Here is a 22594-nt window from a genome sequence, read left to right on the forward strand (position 1 = left end):
TTCCTTGTTCTTCCTCCTCCTTTTTATTTTTTTCTCTTGAACTTCTATGCATACTTATAGAGGGAAGGCCCTCTAGGATTTTTTTTCTTTTTTGTCCTAGGGGATGGGCTTACAATGGCAATTTATTTTCAGCTGGCCATGACTGCAAAGTGCTGCCACAAACTCTAAACAAACACTTGAAAAAGAAGTGATTGGTTGAGACCTGAGATCAGTGCTATAGTAGTTCTTTCTAAATTGCTTTATGCCCCGGCAGGGGAATGCCGGAGGTGTGGACTTGTCGTTGTTTAGACAAGTAAACAAATTTTAAAGTCTGTGTCTGCACATTTCGTGCTGTAGCCAAGGCAAAGAGCTTCTGTGTTGCACTCCGAGTCTGCACTGTTCGGGGTTATGGGTTGTGTGTCAGTGTGGTTGTTATGGGTTGTGTGTCAGCGTGGTTGTTCCTCCGTCCCGACAGAGGTGCTTGCTGACCTGCTGGGGGACATTGCCGTGGGCAACGAAGCCTCCTCCCAGCTAGGCAACCACCCTGTGGCTGGTGAGTAGTGGCCCCTTTGTTCTTGGGGACGAGCCGTACCTTTTTGCGGGAAAATTCCCCGATTTCGTCCCCAACTTTGTCCCTAGAAGGTTCTGTCCCGTAAGCTAGAAAACTCTAGCTGTGGCACATGTTGGAAGCAGGGAAGCGGGCTTACCTGCAGATATTTCAGGGATCTCACTGTATAACTGACTCCACCTTGGTATCTTCTTGAAACTAGGCCACTAACTTGGTTTTCTCCGGTATTACATTGAATGGCAACAGAGATTTGAAGCCCATTTAGGCATGAATTTACAGATATTGCTAAACTTGGGGGGCTAAGCTTGTCTCTCTGATGTCATAGTGAATGTGCCAACAAAGGTTGCCACATTATCAACTCAAAGGTTTCTGAAATTATCACAGCTAGGGCCACGCTGCCTGTCGATGGTGAGGTAGAATTGTGGAGATGACTGGTGACTGGTCACTGGTGTGTTTGGTGGCAGGGACCGACTAGATGGGGGGGAATGATGCAATGAAATGAGCAGTCTTCATTTGTGAGGGTGGTGCCACTGAGCTTCGAGAGAGGGCGGTGTGTGACGACACAACCATCGTCGTCATCGTCGGGATGTTGAGTTGCTGAGTGCTGAATTGTGACACATTCCTCTGTGCACTGCACGTGCTTCTACACCTCAGGGGGCTTCCTGAGCACGGCACAGAGCTACCCGAGCCTGACAAGCACCACGACGACCACGGCGGGTGGGGGCGGCACGGTGGGCGGCGGCGGGGGCGGTGGGCTGACGGTGAGCCTGACGTCCATGTCGAGCGAGAGCGAGCAGGACTTCCTGGAGACCTGCCGCGCTACCACGCTCATGGCCGACCTGGAGGACGACGACGACCTGCCCGACGACGACGACAATGAGGATGACGACGACAACGAGGACGACGACGACTACGAGGACGTCGTGGTGGGTGCTGCCTCCTTCTGGCTAGGCCGCTCAGTGTCGAGTGTTGGGAGTTCCTCGTAGAAACTTGAGCCAGACGGCGCAATTTTGTAGCGTAGCCGTTATGGTCTCTCTGTTCTGATGAAAGCGGCTTGCGTCAACATGGTGGCTACGAAAAAGGTGTGTTTACAAAGCCGAATCTTGCGGCAAAGCCAACTTTCTGCTGAATGCCCTGCAGCTCTCAATTCTAATGAGGTGTGTTTAAAAAAAATGGTACTGAAATTGGCTGCTAGGACCACTCTGTCATCACACCGAGTTCCATCCACCTGTTCGAATTAGTGAAGTTGTAAACGTTACACAATTCTCGCCTGGTGTCATTACAAAGGTGTCTATGAGAGGGAAACAAGCAACTAGAATAAAACTCGAGTCCTTCCCTGGTCCATCCAGCATATTGGCTAAGAAGTATGCTCAGTCACCAATTTCAAACAAATGTCTTGTTTTGCGCACTCCTTGGACTGTGCCCCGTTTCAGTGGTCGTGCTCCTTCACAGATGGGCAGAAGGGCGCTGAGTTTTCCCTGTGGTTCCTTGTGCCCAGCTGGGGTGTCCTAGACTTGCGGCTGCAGTAAGGGGCTCACTGCGCGCTCCGCTCCTCCTGGTCCAGGAGGAAGATGGCATGGAGCTGCGCAGCGGCAAGCGGCGGAGCTGGGACGACGAGTTTGTGCTGAAGCGGCAGTTCTCGGCGCTGATCCCGGCATTCGACCCCCGGCCGGGCCGCACCAACGTCAACCAGACCTCGGACCTCGAGATCCCGCCCCCAGGTCGGTCCCCTCCCGCCTCCTCCTCCTCAATCTTGTCCCCCGTGTCGCCCGTTCAGTCTCGCCGCAAAGCGCGCAACTGCGGCGGCGGAGCGGCCTCTGCCCTGCTGTCGTCGGGCGGCCGCAAGCTTCCCCACCTCCATCATCATCATCAGCGGCTGCAGCAGCAACAGCAGGGGAGAGACTCGCCGCGGGGTAGGTTGCGAGTGCGGCAGAGGCTTGCGACGCCCGCTGGAATGGAACGGCAGCGGCGGGTGTGAATGGGACCTGGACTCTCCCTCTCTTACTTCCCTTCTCTTCTCCCTCCGTTCTCGTTGGCTGTGGACTTATTTGGACTTGTCTTGGCATTGTAGAACCTTCCCGTGATCGGTTGGAATGGTGGGCGGCATGACTGACAGGTGCCGGTGGCATTTGCCTGACTTAGGCCTAACGTTGTTTGATTCTCTGAACCTGGTGTGTGTGACCCCTCTTGTCTATGCGTCTGTGCAGCAAATGTAGGTGGGGTGCGAAACCTCCCGGAGTATGTCCGGGTTTCATTGAGGAAGCAAATTTTGTCACTTTTTTGGATGCTGGGACGAGGAGTGAGTAGTTTTTAGCCAAAGGTTGCAGCAGCACAGTTTAGTTTAGCAGCAGTTTAGCAGCAGCACATCACCCCACAAGGGGTGATGTGCTGCTGCTTAGTCTTTTACAAAGTTCACACTATTCGTACCGCCTACGATCACTCCATTGTTTGCACTACTGCTAACACATGTAACGTTTGGTTGCCTGTGGTGTCTCTTTCCAAGTTCACGATGAGCTCTCTGTATGCATTGTGGTTGAGTTCTGCCTGTGTCTGCAGTTGAATAATCGTTTTTCTTGTCATCTCATGTCCCAAGTAAGGAGTGTTGCACACTTTCTTTAGCTTTGAACCGGAATAAGCGTTGTGTTGTTCCACCCTGTGGGGCAAAGTGTGCCGTGTGTCTGTAAAGGAATGTTGTTGGGCCAGCAGTGCAACCTTGGAGCACAGGGGACGTGTAATACTCTCCTGTGGCAGCGAGGCTTTGTCTAATACCGTGCCTTCCTCCCCCATCCTCCCCCCACCTCCTCAGGCACGGACGAGACGAATGCGGAGGAAGTCCGGGAATCGACGCTTCAGCCACGCTTGCAGCTCACCCTCAAGGGACCCAACCTGCCAGGGGTGAGTGTTGGATGAGTAGTTCAGATCCGAATGGTGCCCTTTTTGTCCAGCCCTCTGTGTTCCGATGCGTGACCAGTACCGTACCGCGCCCCGTGCAGGTTCCTGACCTGGAGGTCGACCTGGCAGACCCTGAGTGGACCATATTCCGGGCAGTGCAGCACCTGATCCAGAGCTCCGAGATGGGCTCCAAGCAGGACAAGATCCGACGCATCTGGGAACCCATGTACATGTGAGTAGTGTCCCCCTTTTTGTGTCTTCTGCTAGGACATGGGGTAGAGGGTCGCTGTGGCGTTTTTTTACTCTCTAGACAGAAAGTGAATTACTGTTTAGCGGGAGGGGGCCGTCCCTGTGGGGTTAAAGGGACAACGGATTGGCTCCGGGAGTTTCGCAGAACTGTGGAATGTGGATACCATGAGGGGAGCGTTGTTCTGTAGGTGCTTCAAATCAAAAGAAGTTCACAGCTGACTTTACAAATTTCGCCGATTGTGATGCCTGGAAGTTTGTCAGTGGGAGGCTTCAAAAAGCAGGGGGCGGATCTCTGAGCTGTCGTGCTAGTTGGCCTGGATAAAAAAAGTGGCTGACTGACTGCTTCTGGGGACATTCCTTTTGAAAGGCTGCTTTTTTTTTTTTTTTCACGCAGAATTGTCTACAAGGCGGCCAAAGAGGACTCATCATCCCCTAAAGAGGTGAGAGCCGTGTTTTCCTTTAGAGGGCTTAGTGCAGCTGTCGCTGCTGTCACACGAGTTGATGGGATATGTTCGGCTGCAGTGCCAGCGTAAACTGCAAGTTCGGGCAAGTGTGTTTGTGGAACAGGCTTCCAGTGTGTTGGTGGGTGACTGTTGGCAGAGTGCTGCGTGTTATATGGGTAGGTGGATTCCTCGGTGGTCCTAGTGATGTGCCGCTGCTTATCTGAGAAGGGCAGCTCTTTATCACGTGCTATTGGCAGAGCGTTGAGAATGCTCCTAAAGGCAAACAGTCTCGCAGCTCCAAAGTTTGCCTTGAAAATCCTACATCTCTGACCTACATAAATATGTACCATGGGTGCCTCTTTTTATTTTCGGCTTTTCAGAACGATCCCAGAGCAGCGGCTGTGTGTTTTATGTGCCCCTAGAATTTCAATGGCGAGTGCAGTTCTGGACTGACCAGGAACTGCTCTGGGCAGGCACATAGGAGAGATTGTGCATTCACGTTTGCTTGCTTTATGGCTACGCCTGCCTGCAGGAGCTTCCGCGGCCCGCGCCCGTTGCGCGGCCGGCCTCGAGCGGCAAGAGTGGTACCCGGGAGGGCGGCGGCAGCAGCCTGTCGGCCTACTGCCAGGGCTCTGCGCTGGAGGAGGGCGGCTGCTCCGTGGACGACGTGCTCCAGCTGCTCCGGCTCCTCAGCACCCACCGCAGCCGTGCCAGCAACGGATCCATCGGTGAGGGGAGGGAGCGGGGCGCCCCTTGCTGTGCAAATACCTATCTCTTGCTGTCCCCTCCCACACCTTCTCTGAGTTTTGGTAGCTGGGTGGCAGTAAAGAGGTGTGAGGGCAGTGTGGTACTTTTTGCATGCAAGTGGGAAGTAGCAGCATTACCGCCAGCGTACAGAATGTCTCCTTCCTTTCTTGTTATTGTGGTGGAATATGGTTGATCTTAGCTAGTAGATGTGCTACTTGGGGCACCTGTCCTGTTTGGTGGTTTTGGGAGTACGCCTTGTCTGAGGCAGTCGCTGTATGTTGATGGGTTTAATTGTTGATATTGAGTGATGGGCGTTTTTTTGCACTTTGTGTCTTTTTCGTGGTCTCCTTCTTTTGAGTGGCAAGCCACACTACTTGTAAGGTGCAGTAATTTGTCCATTTGCACACAGCAGGAGAGTGGGGAGCAGAGTTCTAGCTGCTTGTAGTGCAGTAGTGTCATCTTTTGCGCCTTTTCTTTATGGCAGTCTAGCAGAAACCTTGGTGGTTTTTTGCTGGAAATCCATCTCTCTTTATTGAAGCTCATTGCTTGAAGTGAAGATTAATAGCAGTGGTAAAGGTGGGAGTGGCATGAAAGATAATATAACACTTTCGCAGGCTTAAAGGCACTGGTTGCCTCAGATAAGGCTGTGGCTTGAAATCAGTTGTACGACTCCAGCCATAGTTACATTGCAATTCTGAAGCCTCATGCGTGGCCTGGAATGTAGCTGGGCAACAGTGAGCTCTGCTTGAACTTTCAGGCTGACTTGCAGACTCGCTGCGACTATGCATGTGTGTTTGTTACAACAGTTGGTGAAGTTCTGTAGTGCGCTGGGGGTGGGTGTTGAGTGGCGCACCTCTCCCGTCATTCTGCTCCTTGTGCAGGCATCGAGGACATCCTGAACACGGTGACGATGGAGGACTTCCTCAGCAAGAAGATCACCAACAAGCTGGTGCAGCAGATTCAGGTAGGGGGCCCCGCTTCTTACTTGCTCGCTTCCTTCCTTACTCTCTCGCTTTATTTGTTTTCCCCCATCCTCGCTTTCTTTCTTTTTCGCATATTGGATGCTGTGTAACAACACAGTGCAGGGGAATAAAAGGAGTTGGGGGTGTGCAGTGCAGTAGCTTCTTGTTGAAGGTGCATACTTCTCTCAGCTGGCAAGGCATGGTCAGGGTGGTCTTGTTGTTGGGAATAGAAGCCACATTGTGGAGGGGGGAAATCGTTGTGGTATCCACAGTGGCTTTGTGGGACCTCAGTTCAGGCCGAGAGCAGTTAGTGTTGTGGAAGGCTGTGCCGCCTCGCCTGTTTGCACCCAGCACATAGCTTGCCCAGCGCTGTGCAAATTCTTCAACTCCAAGCTGCTGCAAAGCCTTTCTGCCCTGTAGTCACCTTTCCCACACTGCACTGTGTGGCAGCATGGAGAAGGAGAAACGACGAGTTGTGTGACTTCCTTGTGCGAGAGGGAGGGAGAGAGAGAGAGACACCTCAATCACCCCCCACCCTTTCCCCTCTGTGTGCAGGACCCCCTGGTGCTGTCGTCTGGCTCGCAGCCCGACTGGTGCGAGCACCTGACCTACACCTGCCCCATGCTGTTCCCCTTCGAGACGCGGCAGCTGTACTTCTCCTGCACGGCCTTCGGGGCCTCCAGGTCGGTCGCCACTGACTGGCCTCCTTGTTGCTTGCAGGGGGCTCGGGCTGGGGATGCCGAGTGTGCTTGGATTCCACGTGAGTGATTACGAGAAACTGAGTCTCCCCCCCTTCCCTCTCCCGACCGGCCGTGCAGGTCCATCGTGTGGCTGCAGAACCAGCGGGACGCGAGTGCGGAGCGCCACCGGGGCCCCTCCCCCCGCCGGGAGGACCCCCACGAGTTCCGGGTGGGCCGTCTGAAGCACGAGCGGGTGAAGGTGCCCCGCGGGGACCGCCTGCTCGACTGGGCCCTGCAGGTCATGCGGCTGCACGCCCCCCGCAAGACCGTCCTCGAGGTGACTGCTCCGTAAAGGGAGGGCTTCGTTTCGGGGCGGTCGTTTCCTAAAGCGCACCTGCCAGTTGTCCCGATTCGCCCGGGAGGATCCCAATTTTTTTACATATCCTCCCAGCCGCTCCATGAGGGGAGGGAAAAAAAATAAAAAATTAAAAGAGGCAGCATCGCTGCATTGTAATTGCCATTCATAGTTTCATAGCCACTCGAAATCGCCAGAAGTCTTATACGAGCCATTTGAGTTCAGTGAGCGTGTAGGCCCTTTTTATAGCTCCATTGGCAGTGTGGCGTTGTCGAAGCTAAAGAATTATTATTTCTGGTTTTCCTCGAAGATTTCCGTGTTTTGTGCCACCCCGAAAGGCAGGCACTTCCAATTTTGCATGACTTGGGCATGCAACGTGAGGGGGGTTGGGATTAGTTGTTTGCCTGGCAAGGTCACTGGCACCGTGCACTTTTAAAAATTCAGCGTCCTTCCATTCTCAAATAATGGAAGGCTGTGGAGCTGTAGTTGTGGTCGGTTTTGCTCTAGCTGGGTTTTGCTATGGGGAATTTATATATTATCATTCTTGGCCCACGTGGGTGTTCCAAGCGGCCAGGTTGCTCTTCATCCAGGAGAGATGTGCAGCTGTTTGATGAGGTGAAACTTGGGGTGGCAGTGGCTTTCTGTTGTTCTCCTGCCCATTTGTGGCTCTGAGCGTGCCGGCACTCCTTCAGTTCCCGCTCTTCTTTGCCCGAACAAAAGGCATGCATTCGTCACATGGCGAGTTTGAAGTGCAATTGCTGATTGGGAAAGGGGCGTTAGTGATGGCGGGGCGGCAGCCCCTTTTCTTGGGGGCGCTACTGTGCTGATGCCGTTCTGCAAGTGTGCACGATGCGAAGCACGTGTACTGATGAACTAACCCTCCATTCTTCCCCTGCTCTGCCACTAGGTGGAGTTCCAGAACGAGGAGGGCACGGGCCTGGGCCCGACCCTGGAGTTCTACGCGCTGGTGGCTGAAGAGCTGCAGCGGCGAGACCTGGGCATGTGGCTCTGCGAGGACATCCCCACCACTGTCGACAAGAAGGTGCGTGTTGTCGGCACGGGCCAGGGTGGGGGGGGGCCTTCGGTTTGATGGGGACACTTGTTGACCTTCTTCCCCTTGTCGTCATTCCCTGCAGCCCGTGGCGGCCTCGTCGGACTCCCCGCGACCCACGAGGGCCGTGATGGGGGAGGAGGACGACGACGAGGGCTGCCCGCCCCTGCTCGCGCCCCCGTCCACGGGGCTGGGGCTGGGCGGAGTGGGGCCGGAGAGCTCGAACCGTCCCCCCGGCTACTACATCCACACGACGTACGGCCTCTTCCCGGCGCCCCTGCCGCAGGGGGGCGCCTCGTGCTCGCGGGTGTGCGCCTCCTTCCACTTCCTGGGCATCTTCCTGGCCAAGGCCCTGCAGGACGGCCGCCTGGTGGACCTGCCCCTCTCGCGCCCCTTCCTGCGCCTGCTCTGCCAGGGCCCCACCTCTGCCGCCGCCACCGCCTCCGCCTCTGCCCCCCTCCAGCAGCAGGGACAGGGGCAAGCGGGGCACGGCCACCACAACCAGGCCGTCCTGGCACCCGTGCATGCCACTGTGGGTGGGGCAGGCTCCACGTCCTCCGGGCGCCAGACGGCCACGGCACGGTGAGTTGCGCCAACATGAGTGGTAGTGATGATCACATGGGCGCCGACAACAAGGTATCGCGACGTCCGCACACTCGGCAATCGGTGCGAGCACACACTTGTGCTTTTGCATCACAAGGCGCAGCTGAGCCTCACTCTTGGTGGGTGCAAATTACAGTAAAACGTCGTTACAAGAGACACTCAAGGAACCCAAGAAACGTGTCTCTTGCAACCAAGGTCTCTTGTAAGCAATGTTGCTAACATAGCGAACATAGGAAAACCAACCAAACTGCCTTCATTCAAATGTCTCTTATAACCAAGTGGCTCTTGTAACAGTGTCTCTGGGAACGAGGTTCTACTGTAACGCTTATGATAGCTTGGCATTCCCACTTTGTATCGGTCTCGGTTCCTGCGAGGGTGTTGTGGGGCCAATGACGTTGAAGCAGCGAGTGCCAAGAGAGAGCGTTGTGTGTTGACACCATACATCGTCATCGGGAATGAGGGTAGACAGGGAAGGGAGGGCTGGTGCAAGTGGAATGAAAGGTCAGTCGTTTAATTGTGTCTGCATTGGTTCAGTTGCCGAGTGTTGAACCGTCACAACGTTCGTCGGGCATGGACCTCCAAATTAGCACAAACCTCCGAATATTCAGCCGCAAATACGGTTGAACCCCACAATAACAAATCGAAGAGGGGAAGCCAGAAAAATTGCTGTTGCGGGAATCTCGTAGCTGTGATTATGAGACAAACCAAAATTTTGTTTTTGAGGGTCGGTCATAGTACCTCGCGGCAACTTCATAACTCGGCTCTCATACTGCAAACAGTGCTTCGTTGCTAGTCATCGTGCGCACCTGAACGACCGAATCTTGCCAAATGCATCCAAAACATGCGGCGGGTAGTCTTCTCTTTTCCTCCTCGGTAGTTGGCACCAAGTATCTCCGAGCTTGCAAGAGAAGTACAGCTTCTTCTGCTGATGAATTTTGACAGACAGTGGCACCTCATCGCAGTGCTGTTCACAAAGTCAGCGCCGCTTTGTTGACACCCAGAGTGGGGCATTGCTTTTCAAAGAGGTAGAGTGAGCTGCAGGCGGCTCCCAACTCGTTGGGGCTGTCCTCCCTTCATCCACTTGGGCCTCCAACTTGGGCAATGGTGGCTGCCTTATCGTGCAGCCATAAAAACTTCCACTTTTGAGCTGGCGGAGACATCTATTGAGAGCGAACGTGCTGATCGCCGCGCAAACAACAAACGCATGGGGGCTGTTCAACGGTAGCCGGCTACCAGAGCTGAAGCAAAAGCTGCTGCCTCGATTCACGCGTCTGCCGTACAGGGTGGAGACACGTATGCATTGATGCTGCCATTTTGGGTCACTCGCTCTCCGCCGCAGCAAGTCGTGTCAAAATTGTGATATAATCATCGCTTTAATGCGGTTTAGTGGGGAAGTTTAAATGATCTTATCTGTTTTGCGTTGCTGGGTCTTGTGGGAAATGGAGAGAACAGAGCATTGAGCACTTTGACCCAATAGCGGCGGCACGGGACCGCTCAAAGGGTGTCTCCACCCTGCACGGCGGCGCTGGCATCGAGGCACCCTAGCGTGAGTCGCCATGTGTTGCCCCCTGGTGGTGTCGCTGCAAGGCCACCTCCACGGCCGAGAGCCTGAAAAAGGAAAGAAATGCATCCGAGCACTTTGTGGACGCTGTTAGCCTGAAGTGGGTAGGTAAAATGCTGACCAAACTTGCAGCGAATCTTGTTAATGCAGGATGGATTTCTAAAAACATTTTGTTGCCACGAGATATGAAATACATGGGTGTCTGTGGACCTTCACTGGGGATCTGAAAATACTTCATTGCCACGGGAATTTTGTACTTGTGGGGTTTTGTTGGGGTGGGGTTTGACCGTGTTGGCACGAAACTCGAAGTGGGCACTTAGCGGCACAACAAATGATTTCTTACAATGCTTCTGTTCACTTAGTTGATGCTTGTATGTGAAGTAGGCTTGATACAGGCTCCAGGGAAAAATTGGCGTTTTGCCTAAAGCTCCCGTCTCTGGTCATGCCTGAGGTGAATTGCCTCTCCTCTTCTCCCCTTCCCACTGCACAGGGAGCAGTCGATCAACCAGATGAACTCTCTGATGACCCGGGACGAGCTGAGTGTGGGAGGCCTGGCGGAAGAGGAGTCCCTGTCTGCGGCCACCCGGAGGCAGCAGCCCTCGTCCCAGCAGCAGCAGCAGCAGCAGCAGCAGCAGGGCAGCCCGAGGGAGCAGCCCGCCTGGTTCAGCGGCATCCTCACCCACGAGGACTTCATGGAGGTGGGTGTCCTCTCCTCACTGGTGGCGCTCTTTTTCTCCGCCCCTGGGGAACCTCTGCTTCCTAGTCAGGAAGCAAGGCGCCTGCTTCCTGCAGATGCCTAGCGCATTTTCCGTCCCACTAGTTCTGTGGGGCCATCTTCTTTCTCATGCCCGGGTGACCAGAATCACCGAGATTGGGTGTGCCGGAGAGTGTGAGGAGGCCAGAGCAGGCTTACCCCTCCAGTGTGCCCTTGTGTCACCCTCAACTCCCCCGTCGTGACTCCCACTGCCCCACTGCCGCTGCTATGCAGGTGAACCCGCACCAGGCGCGCTTCCTGCAGCAGCTGCGGGAGCTGTCGGCGCAGAAGCAGCACATCCTGGGGGACAACTCGCTGAGCCAGGAGGACAAGCTGCGCCAGCTGCACAACCTGGCCTTCCCCACCCCGCACCACGGGGGCACCGCCCCGCTGCCGCCCGCCCGCATCGAGGACCTCGGGTGGGTGCCCCTGTTTGCCGCTGGGGGGGGGTGGATGGGGGACGTGCAACACACCGTGTGGTTGGGGGGGTGGCTCCTGGATGTGAGGGGGGAAGAGAGTGCCAGCATGTTGGAAAGACTGTCTGGCCACAGAGGCCTTTTTGCCGGGGAACATTCACGATGCACGATGCAATGGAACAAGAAGTTGCGGGATGGGGTGGCAGCAATGGGGTTTGTCCTGTTGTCTTTGCTTTGTCACAACACGAACCAGTGCCAACTGTACGAGCTTTCGGTTCTGCTGTCGTGGGGGCTAAGAAAGTAGCACTGCGGCTGCTGCTGCACAGGGTTGAGCACCGCTCCATGAACACCTGCTGTCTTCAAACCCTTTACTGTGACAGTCTAGAATTGTTTTTTTTTTCCCTCTGTGACGTTATAGTTCTGGAAAAACGAAAAAGAGAGAGGGAGGGAGAGAGAAAGGGCTTTGTGTGAAAGCTTCTGACACGGTGCGACCTTTTGATGACAATGCTTGCCTTTAGGGTATCCGTATTTGCAGGTGATCTTGAGTGCACCTCCCTCACCAGCCCAACTCGTCTGCAGTTTGAGCACTCTTTGTTTGCTCTAGCAGAACACATAGAAGAATGTGCGAGCAAGTGCCGCCCTGTTCATCGGCTCCCCCTCCTTCCCCCCATCGAAACGCAGGCTGACGTTCCAGTTCTGCCCATCGTCCAAGGTGTACGGCTTTGACGCGGTGGAGCTGAAGCCCGGCGGGGAGCAGGAAGAGGTGACACTGGACAACATTGAGGAGTACACCGAGCTCTTTGCCGACTTCTGCCTCCACACGGGCATCCGCCGACAGATGGAGGCCTTCCGCGGTGAGTGATCAGCACCCTCTCTCTGCTGCTTCGGTCATTTGTTCGCCCTAGTTCAATAGCTTCTGTAACATTTGAAAAAAGAAACTGTCCATGATAGCACTAGACTTTACCGTATTTACTCGCATAATCCTCGCACTTTTTTTTCGGAAAAATCAATGCAAAGTTAGGGGTGCGAGAATTATGCGGGAAAAAAAAAATATCCGGTGCACAGTGTTGCCAATTTGCCTTATGCCAATCCCGCTAAATGTAGCGGTCATTTTTTGTATAGGTAAGCTCAGTGTTGCCAACAGCAGCTATTTCTTTTTATTTCATTATTTACAACGTAAACAACCTCCCGTCGATCAGCGATCATGAAATTGCCGCCTTTGCTTTCTGGCGCGCGCCCTATCTCGTCGTCGTATGTGCGTGCCCTACTCCAGTAACGCACGTTGAAGTCGGTGACGCCGAAGTGCCTGCCTGCGGCACGGTTGCCGTGTTCGATCGCGTACTCTTTCGCTTTCAATTTGATAGCGGCGGTGTAGCTGGCGTTCCTCCCCATGGCGAAGCGGCACCGAACACAAAATAATTAGATCAAAAAGTTCTCAAAACGGCAGCGAGCTATCCACCACTGACGCGAGTGACTCACTGACTGCTGCCGCTCAACGGCGGGACCACGACGACGACACGACAGGCGGGCTGCGCGAACACCGTCTAGTTGCGCGCACGCGAAACACGCGCGAAACCGGCTCAAAGACAGTGTGAGGAGCGTGTTAGGGCGCCTGTTAGGGAGTAGCCATACAGGTTGTTAGGGCCATAGAGTTAATACTATTGTTAGGGAACCTGGATGGCCTTGGATACACAGCGCTCTCCGCCGAACGGAGAGGCGGCGGGGAGGGCGTGCGTTGGAGAGCGCGTGCACCATGCGGGTTTCGCGAGCAGGCAACTTTCGCCGCTGCAAAGTTGGTGGTGCGAGGATTATGCGAGGTACCAAAAAATTCAAGTTTCGGTGGCTCACATTAGGGGTGCGAGGATTACGCGAGTGTGAGAATTACGCGAGTAAATACGGTATGTGCAAATGTTATTCACTAGGCCAAGTGTCTAAGGTGTTGTGGCATTCAGCACAAGGGTGGAAGTTTGACACCAGGCCCATGACTACTTTTCTGATGGAGGCTTGGAACATGTTGTGGATCACCAGCTGTTCTAATTAATCCACAACCCTTCTACTTGGCAGATTTTCGTATCCGAGGTGTGTTGCTTCCGGCACGTGAAACGCCCAAAATTGTCATGCTTGAGAAGAATAGCGGGAAGTTGCACACAGACGCTTTGTTGAGACGTGTGCACTGGCCGACGTGGTCATCCGGGCTCCTCTCGGTGGGGGTGGGTAAGAGAGTGCGTCCCACTCAAGTCGGCTGTGTTCTCCTCTCCCCCTCGTGCAGCGGGCTTCTGCAAGGTGTTCCCCATGGAGAAGCTGGGGGCGTTCAACCCGGAGGAAGTGCGCCTCATGCTGTGCGGCGAGCAGAACCCCGTCTGGAGCCGCGAGGACGTGCTCAACTACACTGAGCCCAAGCTGGGCTACACCCGCGACAGGTGCGCTGCTGGCTGTGCCGATTTGCCCCCACACTTCGGAAACTGGACACTCATTACTTCAGCAGTCTCCCAACTTTTTTTGTAACTGAACATTTTCAGCTAGATTAGTAGTTCGTTGGCTGGTTAACTCTTCCATCTCGGACGTTTCTGTGTTGACTCGAAATGTAAGCATAAGGTGATGCGGGCTGCTTAGAATGGTGAGAAATTATTTTTAGCTGGAAAGTGGACCATTCTAGTTTAAAATTTTTGGTTCCAAGTTGGGTCAACCCTTCTGCTTAGCAAGGTTGCATGTGAAGAAGCGGATGTAGCAATACTACAAGTCCTGGTGGTAACTGGTAGAGACATGAAGGATTTGTGAAGAGCATGTTGAACGAGCTAAACCGTAGGTGTTAGAGAAGGTTCAATGTGCGTAGTCGAAGGTTGAACATCGTCTGTGTATGGGTGTGCCTGCGAAGGAATGCTTATGCGGGAGATGTGTTGCTGTTTATAGATGCTACCATCGAGGTAAAACATAACTCTCGGGAGTATAAAGCGTCTCTTGTTCTTGTATTTCCACAGCCCGGGCTTCCAGCGTTTCGTGAATGTGCTGGTGGCCATGTCGGGAGCGGAGCGCAAGGCCTTCTTGCAGTTCACCACGGGTTGCTCTTCCCTACCACCCGGGGGCCTGGCCAACCTGCATCCCCGGCTGACGGTCGTGCGCAAGGTGGACGCCTCGGACGGCTCCTTCCCCTCGGTGAACACGTGTGCCCACTACCTCAAGCTGCCCGACTACTCCTCCGAGGCACTCCTGCGGGAGCGCCTGCTGGCGGCCACTCGCGAGAAGGGCTTCCACCTCAACTGAGTGAATGAACAGCGGGGGGCACAGAGGCGCTCCTTGCGGGCTACCACCTCGACCGAGGAACGCCGATTCTCTTTCGGCCTCTTCAGACTGGAAGCGAGTGCTGCATGAAAGAGGTGTTGTGTGTGAGTGTGCGCGTGCGTGTGTCACACCCTTTCTTCCTGGAATTCCCGGTTGTGTTTGAAGGACGGGGGAGGGTAAGTGGGACCGGTTTTTGAAGTGTGACGCTGACTTTATTCCTGCCTTCTCTGGTGACAAGCAAAGCGGTGTTATCTCTCCGACGGTGTGTCGGTGGCGAAGGAGTGCAGATGAAAAGGTGTGCCGTTTGTTTCTTGCGGGTGCGAAGGCAGAACGGGTCCATCGGGTGCAAGCCGAGTGCAAACGCTCGCACAGCATGCTGGGACGTTGGAACCAAAGTGCAGTGGAAGGGACCGTGCAAACCCAATGCTATCTGGGTCTTTTGCAAGGAAAACAGGAAGATTTTTAAGTGCCGAGATAACAGCAGAGGTGGTTGCCTACAGATGGCCTGCTTTGTAGTGGAAACAGCCTGCAAGCCTTGTGGCGTTGTCGTCACATTAGCTAGGATTGGGAAGCAAGTGTGGAGGCTGTCTCGCACCAAAACGTTGAGCTTGCACTCTGAGCAGCTGTAAGCAGCCGTAGCACAGGCTTAACACGGCTTGGTTTGAAGCCAGTAGTTGTCTGTGAGCTCTCACCCGTGGCCATCTCAGCCGCCACTAGCCGCGACTCGTAGCCTTTTGCTGTGTGCCAGAGAGCTTGCTTCTTATCTTGCAGCTTCAGGGATTCCACTCTAGGCAGTGCTGTCAGTGCAAATCGTTGCTCACACTTGAACTGCACTGTGCACTGTAGCTAGCGAGCAGGGCTGGTTTGTTGAGCGTGTAGGCATTCCGGTAGACTTTGGCTCACAGCACTTGCTTATTTTCCCCCTGGGAAAGGATTAGCGGCCATTACTAGGCACAAGTAGCAACTGTTTTGTGGTGAAACCTGGGACGTATGCAGCCTGTTCAATTTTTACCATTTACGTGTCTTCTTTTCGTGACACTCCTTTTTCGGTCGTCCAGCTTAAATCTCATTTGTCGAGTCTCTTTGGTCACCAGGCTTGCCACCGTCTGAGAAAATTCTGTGCAATGTGACCGACTTGTCGGGAAAAATACGCGTTTGGCCGCCATCAACTCTGCAAACGTCCTGATATTGTACTCCAAGCAGTGTAGCGCGTTCCTCTGAACAACGGAAGGGGTCACTGCGCAATGTTTGGCGCATTCAGGTGCAAGGTGCGAGTTTGTACTCAATGCTAATGACACAGAAGGAAGTGTGGGGGACCTAAAAGTGTGTGGCACTGATGAGAAGTTCAAGACCTTGGTGCAAGGGTTGCCCCCCTCCACCCGGTGGAACCGCGTAGTACAGCTTCCCGCTTTTGTGAACCCGAGTGCATTTCAAATGGAATTTTTTTCCCCATCTCCTTGTACTAGCTGATGTAGTTGGATTTCTAAAATTTTTAAATTGCCACCGAACGACTGGCTGGTATTTAACGATACGACCCAGTGCAGTCCTGCAGTGCTTGTCCGTCAGACAGCTCACCACGAACGCTGGCGTCATTTTTCTGCGTCCCAGACAAACGAACTCTTGCCGGAAATGTCCCACGTGTGCGCGCTTGCGGCCGGGGCGCACTTGCAAACGCGGCGTTCAACTTCATTCCTCGTAGCGTCTGTGTTACGACAGAAGAGATATGCGCCAAAATGTTTCATTCTTTCCCGCGCATCGCGGTCGATGTGTCGATATTTTTTGTACCTCTAAGATTCGACGTACGGCACGTGCCGGTTATGTGTTACTTGGCGGACGGTGTGTTTTTCGATTTCGTCCTTCTTTGCCTCGAAAAAGAAACAAAAAAAAAAAACTACGCCTTATATGTAGTGCACTTTCTCGTTTTTGTGTTTTCTTCCCGTTTGGGTTTTCTGGCGTACGCCCGGTGTGTGCGTGTAGCTTTCCTTTTTGAACATGTGAAATTCTTCAACCAGTTGGCACAAAAAGGTTTAGCAGTTCTCTTTACTGAGCTGAAGTTTCTGTCTAAATAAGTTTTTTTTCTTCTTTTTCATTGTCAGGCGTTGATTTGTAATGTTTGAAGATAACCCTTTTTGCCGGGGCCTCTCTGGTTGACTTTGATGTCTCGCAGGTAATGTCTGCATGGTTATTTTTTTAACAGCCCCCCCCCCCCCCCCCCCCCCCCCCCCGTTGCACGAAATGATAGCAGAATGCAGTTGACTAACCCAACCGCAATTCCACCTCCTGTTTTTTTTTTACTGTGCGATCTTGCTTCCATCGCGCAGTTACTGTTGCCAAGTGCCTAGGAGGGGAAGGAAGTCCACTGCAAGGTTTCCTTGCAGTTACAAAAAGCGCTTTGCCTTTTCTGAACGGAAGATGCATTTTTCGAAAGTTGATTCTTTGTATTTCACCCCATTTGTTGGTCTGTCGAGTTTCTCACCCTCGGTGTGGGCCGAGCGAGAAAGGAAAAGTAAAAAAATGCGCAAAAAAAGAGAAAAGGACAAAAAAAGCGCCGTCGTCTGTCGTAGTTGAAGTAGCTTTGTGTACATACCGAAGTCTATAACGCCCGACAGCTTACTACTCTATACATAGGTATATCGCGAGAGCATATAAATATCTATACGATATCTATACATATATATATATACATACATACATACACATTAACGGAGAACTTGCGTGTACCTTTACTTCGCTGCGCGCTGCGAAGTGACGTGCCCAGCAGCGACTGTGGTCTCAAAGCGCCTTCTGCCTGGGTTTGAGTCAGTTTTCTTCTTCTCTCCTGTGGGGCCTCCCTGTTCTAGCAGCGTTTTTGGTTTCCCTGTTTTGCGTTTGATTTCCCTTTTTCGAGTGCTTGCGTGTGGTGTTAATGCGAGAGCTTTGGCGAGACAAGAGCAGAGGCCGGTGTTGGTGCCGCGGTGTCCGTAGCGTGTACAATTCTTTAATTTATAATAGTGGACCTGGCCGGCGCTAGTGCTGCTGCTCGCAATGCTGCCAGTTTGAAAAGTTTAAAAAAAAAAGAGAAAGAAACTGAACTGTGATGTACTGCTACTACTTGCTGCTATTGCTGTGGGCAAAAATAAAGGACTATTCCCACGCGTTTGTTGGAGGAAAAAAAAGCTGAGCTGGTGCGTCTTTCCTGTGTCACTTTATTTTGTGTGTGTGTGTGGGGGGGACCGGTGTCTCGATGTTTGGGTCATTCGAACACAAGTTTGGTTAATTCGAAAAATTGCCTCGTTAGAATCGTACCGACCCCACTCTTAACGTAAACTCCGCTCAAATAAGCCGCATAATTGCGAAAAAAGGGAATGGCTGTGCGAAGCGTCCCACTGGCTCATTTCCCTCAACAGAACCTACGATGTCGTATGTGCCAGCTCGGCGAATGACTGAGGCCGGCAAAAGCAAACTCAAATTAGGCAGAGCTTATCAGCATGCTAAAAGAGCTATTGGCGCTTAAATTAAGGACACATTCTTTTTCCAGCAGTGAGAATGGTGGGGCAAACAGTGGAGGTTACTTAAGTACCGGTGCACACTCCTCTTGGTACTGGGCGCTTGCTGCTTGTTTTAGCTGCACAGCATTTTGCCGCTTTGGAGTTGTCTGAGATGGCACTGGCAGATTGGCGTAAGCGACATCTTACGTGTCCCTGTTTGTCGAGCATACCCCATGTTTCACGAAACAATTACTTTTTACAGTAACAAAAAGAGGCCAGGTACAAGTATGGTTGAAAACAAAATTCCCCCGCATTTCCCCGAGGGGGAGAATGTGAAAGTGTGAATGCACGGTTGTCGGCCCGCTTGCGGCGCTTGCGCTCGGCCCCCGCAGCCCACCGCCTCGCCGCCTTCTCTTCCATCTCTTCCATCGGGTTTGTAGTATCACGTGTACACCACGCAGTTATCAAGCCGCTATAACGCCGCTGAGTCGCCAACGCACGCCGCTGACGACGTAGTTTGAGTGCGTTAAAGATATAAGGCGCGTTCTGACACCGATATCAGCGTCGCGTCCGTGGCTTATTCGGTAGAGCGTCGGGCTGCGGCCCGCAAAGTCCTCGGATCGAAACCTGGCGCCGGATGCTGTTTCTTTCTTAAATATAGAGGAGCACTGCGGACGCCGCCGCCGCCGCCGCCGCCGCCGGTGGATGGTTTGGGGTCGCTTATAAAGTGCATTCGCACTTAAAAGCAAAGGCAGAAAACAGCCCTCCACGGTATGGCTGTGCCATCTAGGTTGACTAACGGTAAACAAGGCTCTGCAGCACACTTAGTTTAGCTTGACCTGCTCTTGTGATGTCACTGCAGATGTCATGAAAACGGAAGGCTTGCGGGAGAATCAAAATTTTAACTTGAATAATTAATTTCCAAGTGAATAAAGCATCGTTTGCTTCCGGACAAGTGCTGGGGGGCACTACTGAAGTCGCGAAATCTCTTGAATAGAAAAATTTGTACTTTGTCTGCATGGCCCTTTTAAAAGTTGTGTGGCTCCTGATTTGCACAAAGTTGTCACTTATTGATTAGTTCAGTGCAAAGGACGTGATTGACCCATTGCGCGAAAGTCCGCTGTCGCTGTGACTCGCAATTGTTTTGGAAACATGGTCAATTTGGAAACATGGTCTTGGATTTGAACCTAGGGACTACAGAATGCAAGTGCAACACCGATTCTTGGCTCCAGCCAACAAAAGATGGATGTAGGCAATCCATTGTGTCCTTCAACTGGAAAACGAGTGTTAGAGATATGTGCCCAGGCCTATAGGAGTAATTTGAGGAGGTCGTTACCGAAGTAGCAAGGCCTATGTTAATGAATATGTAGGGTTTACAACGTGAAAGAACAAGAGGAAAAGGGTTATGAGGAGGGTAATGAGAGGGCAATATCCACTGGAGGAAACGGGGTTAATTTGAGGATGATTGTCACAAGAGCAGCCGAGCACGATTCTACTGATGGCATGTACTATTATGAGCAATATGAAAGGGAACACAGTAACGCATAGAAAACACCCTCAGACCCAGCTATGCGTGATACGCAGCGGCTGCCGTCGGAAACGAAGTGGAAAGGGGGACGCTGTTCTAACAACTGTCCCCATTCCCGCCGTGCATCTTGTTGGCTGTCGGACGATACCATATTATCGGCGAAATAACGTAAGCTGCTGCTTTGTAGAAATCCTAGTGTGGTGGGAGTGCCAACAGTTAGTGGAAGAGCACCCTCCTTCCCCCTTTGGTTTTCACAGCGCCATCCGTGTATCGCTCCGAGTCTGTTTCGAGGCTGTTTGCCACGCGTTCCTGTGTTCCCTTTCATATTGCTCATAATAGTACGTAGGGCTTTCAAGGGAAAAGGTGATGCAAAGGGAAAAAGATCATGACAATAATGGGAGAGCACAATCGTACTAGCGGAGCCCACAGCAGTAATTTGAGAATGTCTGTAAAAATAGCATGTACGTGTGGCTTACGAGGGCAAAGAAGACAAATATGATTAGGGAGGTAATGAGAGGGGACAACGGACCACTGGAACCTACAGGAGTACTTGAAGCGTGCTGATAACAAAAGTAGCTAAGTACGTTTCTGCTAACAACACGTGAATGTAGGTTTACTACAGCAAAAGGAAAGAAAACGACGCGAAAGGAAAAGGATCGCAATGCTGAAAATGATCGAGAGGACACAATCGCACCATGCGAGCCTACAGGAGTCGATTAGCTGATTACTTAAAGTAGCAAGGTACATTTTTTCTAATAACGCAGGCATGCAGGATTTGCTAGGGACAAAACGATGCAAAAGTAAACGGATTGCGACTGTGATATTGATAAAGAGGACAATCGCACCACTGGAGCATACGGAGCAATTCAAAGAGGAGGAGGAATAAACGTTCTTGTAAAGCAGTGAGCCGTGGGCAGAGTCCTCATTCAAAGGATGCATATTTCCAAACGCTTCGCTGCACAGAGCACCCACGTGACATGTCTGTTCGCGTAATGGAGAATAACATAAAGCAACCGAACATAAAGCAACCTAAAACATACCAAATCACCATTATTAACAAAAACAACGCGTAGATTTGATTTCAGAAAAAAAAATTAAATTAAAAAAAAACTGGGCATTAAAAAAAAAGACATGGACATGCTAGGGCTCAACCCCAAGCCGGCAGTGCCAATACTCGGTACGCTACTTTGAGGCTACAGGGCCCGAACGGTGTGCCTGTTGTAGCAGGAGCTCAAAAGAATAGCGCGCACAGTGATAGTATCACAAATGTCACGTGGGTGCTCTGTGCAGCGAAGCGCTTGGAAACGCACTTCCAGGACACTTTTGAGTCCATCTGGCTTCTTGGGATTTCTCAACCAGCCAGTAAAGGTGGCACTCTAGTGGGGTTTGTTATCTTGGGGTTTAGCTATAATGGCGATTTGCTACGTTGAGCTATAAGAACAGCTGCGCGACCTCTACGTCCTGCACTAAGGACACTCGCGACTGGTGGGTAGAGAGAATGACGTTTTAGTGCAGTGCCACGGCTGCGCCAATCACGGTGCGCAGGTTCTGGTGCGGCACACACGTGACCGCCGAAGAGTGTTCACCATTGCGCAATGTTAGGTGGGGGAGGGAAGGCCCGGGAAAGAGGCGGCAACAGTAGAGTAAAGTGTACAGTGGGAAATAAAGCTTAGCAAGGTGTACTGTTGGGCCAGTTGGTAGTTTTACAATGTACAATGGGGCTGTAACTGTGCTTGCTCCGTTTACTTGACCACGCCTCACTGTGCAACACACAACATGGGAAGGACAGATTACAAATTCCTAGCTTGCATCGATCCCTTAAAACCAGTTTCACGGCTGAACAAAAATGCAATGCTGAGAAGGCATGTTTCCAGGGGCATATACAAGCCATCTGATATCAAAATGTGGAGCCTAAGGCCTCTTTACCACTTTCAATTAACTCTTTTCCATGCAGTGGAAATTGTTCCTCTGTGCTTGGTCTGTTGCCGGAGAGAATCTGCTCGATCCTACCCATGACAGGTTTGCTGTACACACAGCATGAAACGAAACGGGCGCGAAGACGGTAATGAGAGAACACCATCACGCCACATCCCGAATTGCTGAACGTGATAATTGAAGATAGCGGCATATCTCGTATCTTTGCCATGCTTTTTTATCAGTCTTAACGGGTGTGTCAAAACCATTCATAAATCAGATAATGCTTCACTTTGTGGCGTACCATTCATTTTACTGTGGAGTTGTAATCGTTTGGGAATTCCCATCTGCCGTCAATATGTGGGCTGCTTCAGTACAAGCACAGCTAATTACAGAAAACGGCTGTAATTGTGCTTCCGCGAAATTGTCAAATTTGACTGTTCAGATGACTGTATAAGTGTGGGGAGTTTTTGTCTCATCTAGTTTTATTGGTAACTACATTAGATGCAATTTTAATGCAAATAACAGAAGCCACTCCTAAATCGTTTATTTCGTGCAAGCATCACAAAGCCACTGTGAAACGGGCAGATATACGTTTGTTTGCCAGAATAAAATTCCAGTCGTCCTATAAAGCCAATTACTCAAAACATGCACTAAATCATGAATTGACAAAAGGAAAATGTGCCTTGATTCTATCATTCGTTATAGGAGTCTGCCACGTTCAGTTGCATATGTTTTATGTCCAATGCACTCGCTTGGCATCTTCGCCATCAAACAACCTGTGCAGTGAACTGCGGAACATACTTTTTGGTTTTCGTATCCAGGGTTGCCATTCACATGAGGCAGCGTATCAGAACTCAACCTTATTTCTTTGGTTCATATACAAACAATACCACTACATAGACTGCTCCCACACAAACTTATACCACTTGCTTCTAAACCACCTGCAATACACTGAAGCGACCATGCATTTTAGTTGGCTCTGGAACTGGTCGAGGTAGAGTACGTACCAATCTGCTGAACATGATAAAGATAGCGGTGTATCGTATCTTTTCCACGCTTTTTCATCAGTCTGTTAATGCAGGGCGTGTACGAATTAAGTGGGCAATTTCCGCAGCAAACTCACTCCAACAATTACAATTACAG

The 22594-nt window shown here is 52.0% G+C and overlaps 2 protein-coding genes across 3 annotated transcripts in view; both read left to right on the forward strand.

The window, feature by feature from the left end:
- Positions 1-17203, forward strand: part of Ufd4 (ubiquitin fusion-degradation 4-like) — a 100053-nt gene extending 82850 nt beyond the window's left edge. The window contains exons 27-43 of one of the 2 annotated variants that reach the window (XM_077681317.1): positions 455-532; positions 1202-1473; positions 2046-2268; positions 3354-3442; positions 3541-3671; positions 4083-4128; positions 4664-4859; positions 5760-5842; positions 6396-6523; positions 6659-6857; positions 7783-7917; positions 8012-8508; positions 10581-10788; positions 11079-11263; positions 11942-12114; positions 13530-13680; positions 14239-17203. In XM_077681317.1, the coding sequence (XP_077537443.1) occupies positions 455-532; positions 1202-1473; positions 2046-2268; positions 3354-3442; positions 3541-3671; positions 4083-4128; positions 4664-4859; positions 5760-5842; positions 6396-6523; positions 6659-6857; positions 7783-7917; positions 8012-8508; positions 10581-10788; positions 11079-11263; positions 11942-12114; positions 13530-13680; positions 14239-14521 (3077 nt within the window). In that variant the 3' untranslated portion in view covers positions 14522-17203. The remainder of the gene's footprint in view (positions 1-454; positions 533-1201; positions 1474-2045; positions 2269-3353; positions 3443-3540; positions 3672-4082; positions 4129-4663; positions 4860-5759; positions 5843-6395; positions 6524-6658; positions 6858-7782; positions 7918-8011; positions 8509-10580; positions 10789-11078; positions 11264-11941; positions 12115-13529; positions 13681-14238) is intronic. The other variant, XM_077681318.1, reaches the window with a different exon arrangement.
- LOC144149660 (maleylacetoacetate isomerase-like) overlaps positions 1-22594 on the forward strand; it is a 154050-nt gene that overhangs the window by 79320 nt on the left and 52136 nt on the right. The gene's annotated exons all lie outside the window — the stretch shown is intronic.

The sequence above is a fragment of the Haemaphysalis longicornis genome, unplaced genomic scaffold (assembly GCF_048455015.1).
Source record: "Haemaphysalis longicornis isolate Haplotype H1 unplaced genomic scaffold, Haemaphysalis longicornis Haplotype H1 scaffold_8, whole genome shotgun sequence".
NCBI lineage: Eukaryota > Metazoa > Arthropoda > Arachnida > Ixodida > Ixodidae > Haemaphysalis > Haemaphysalis longicornis.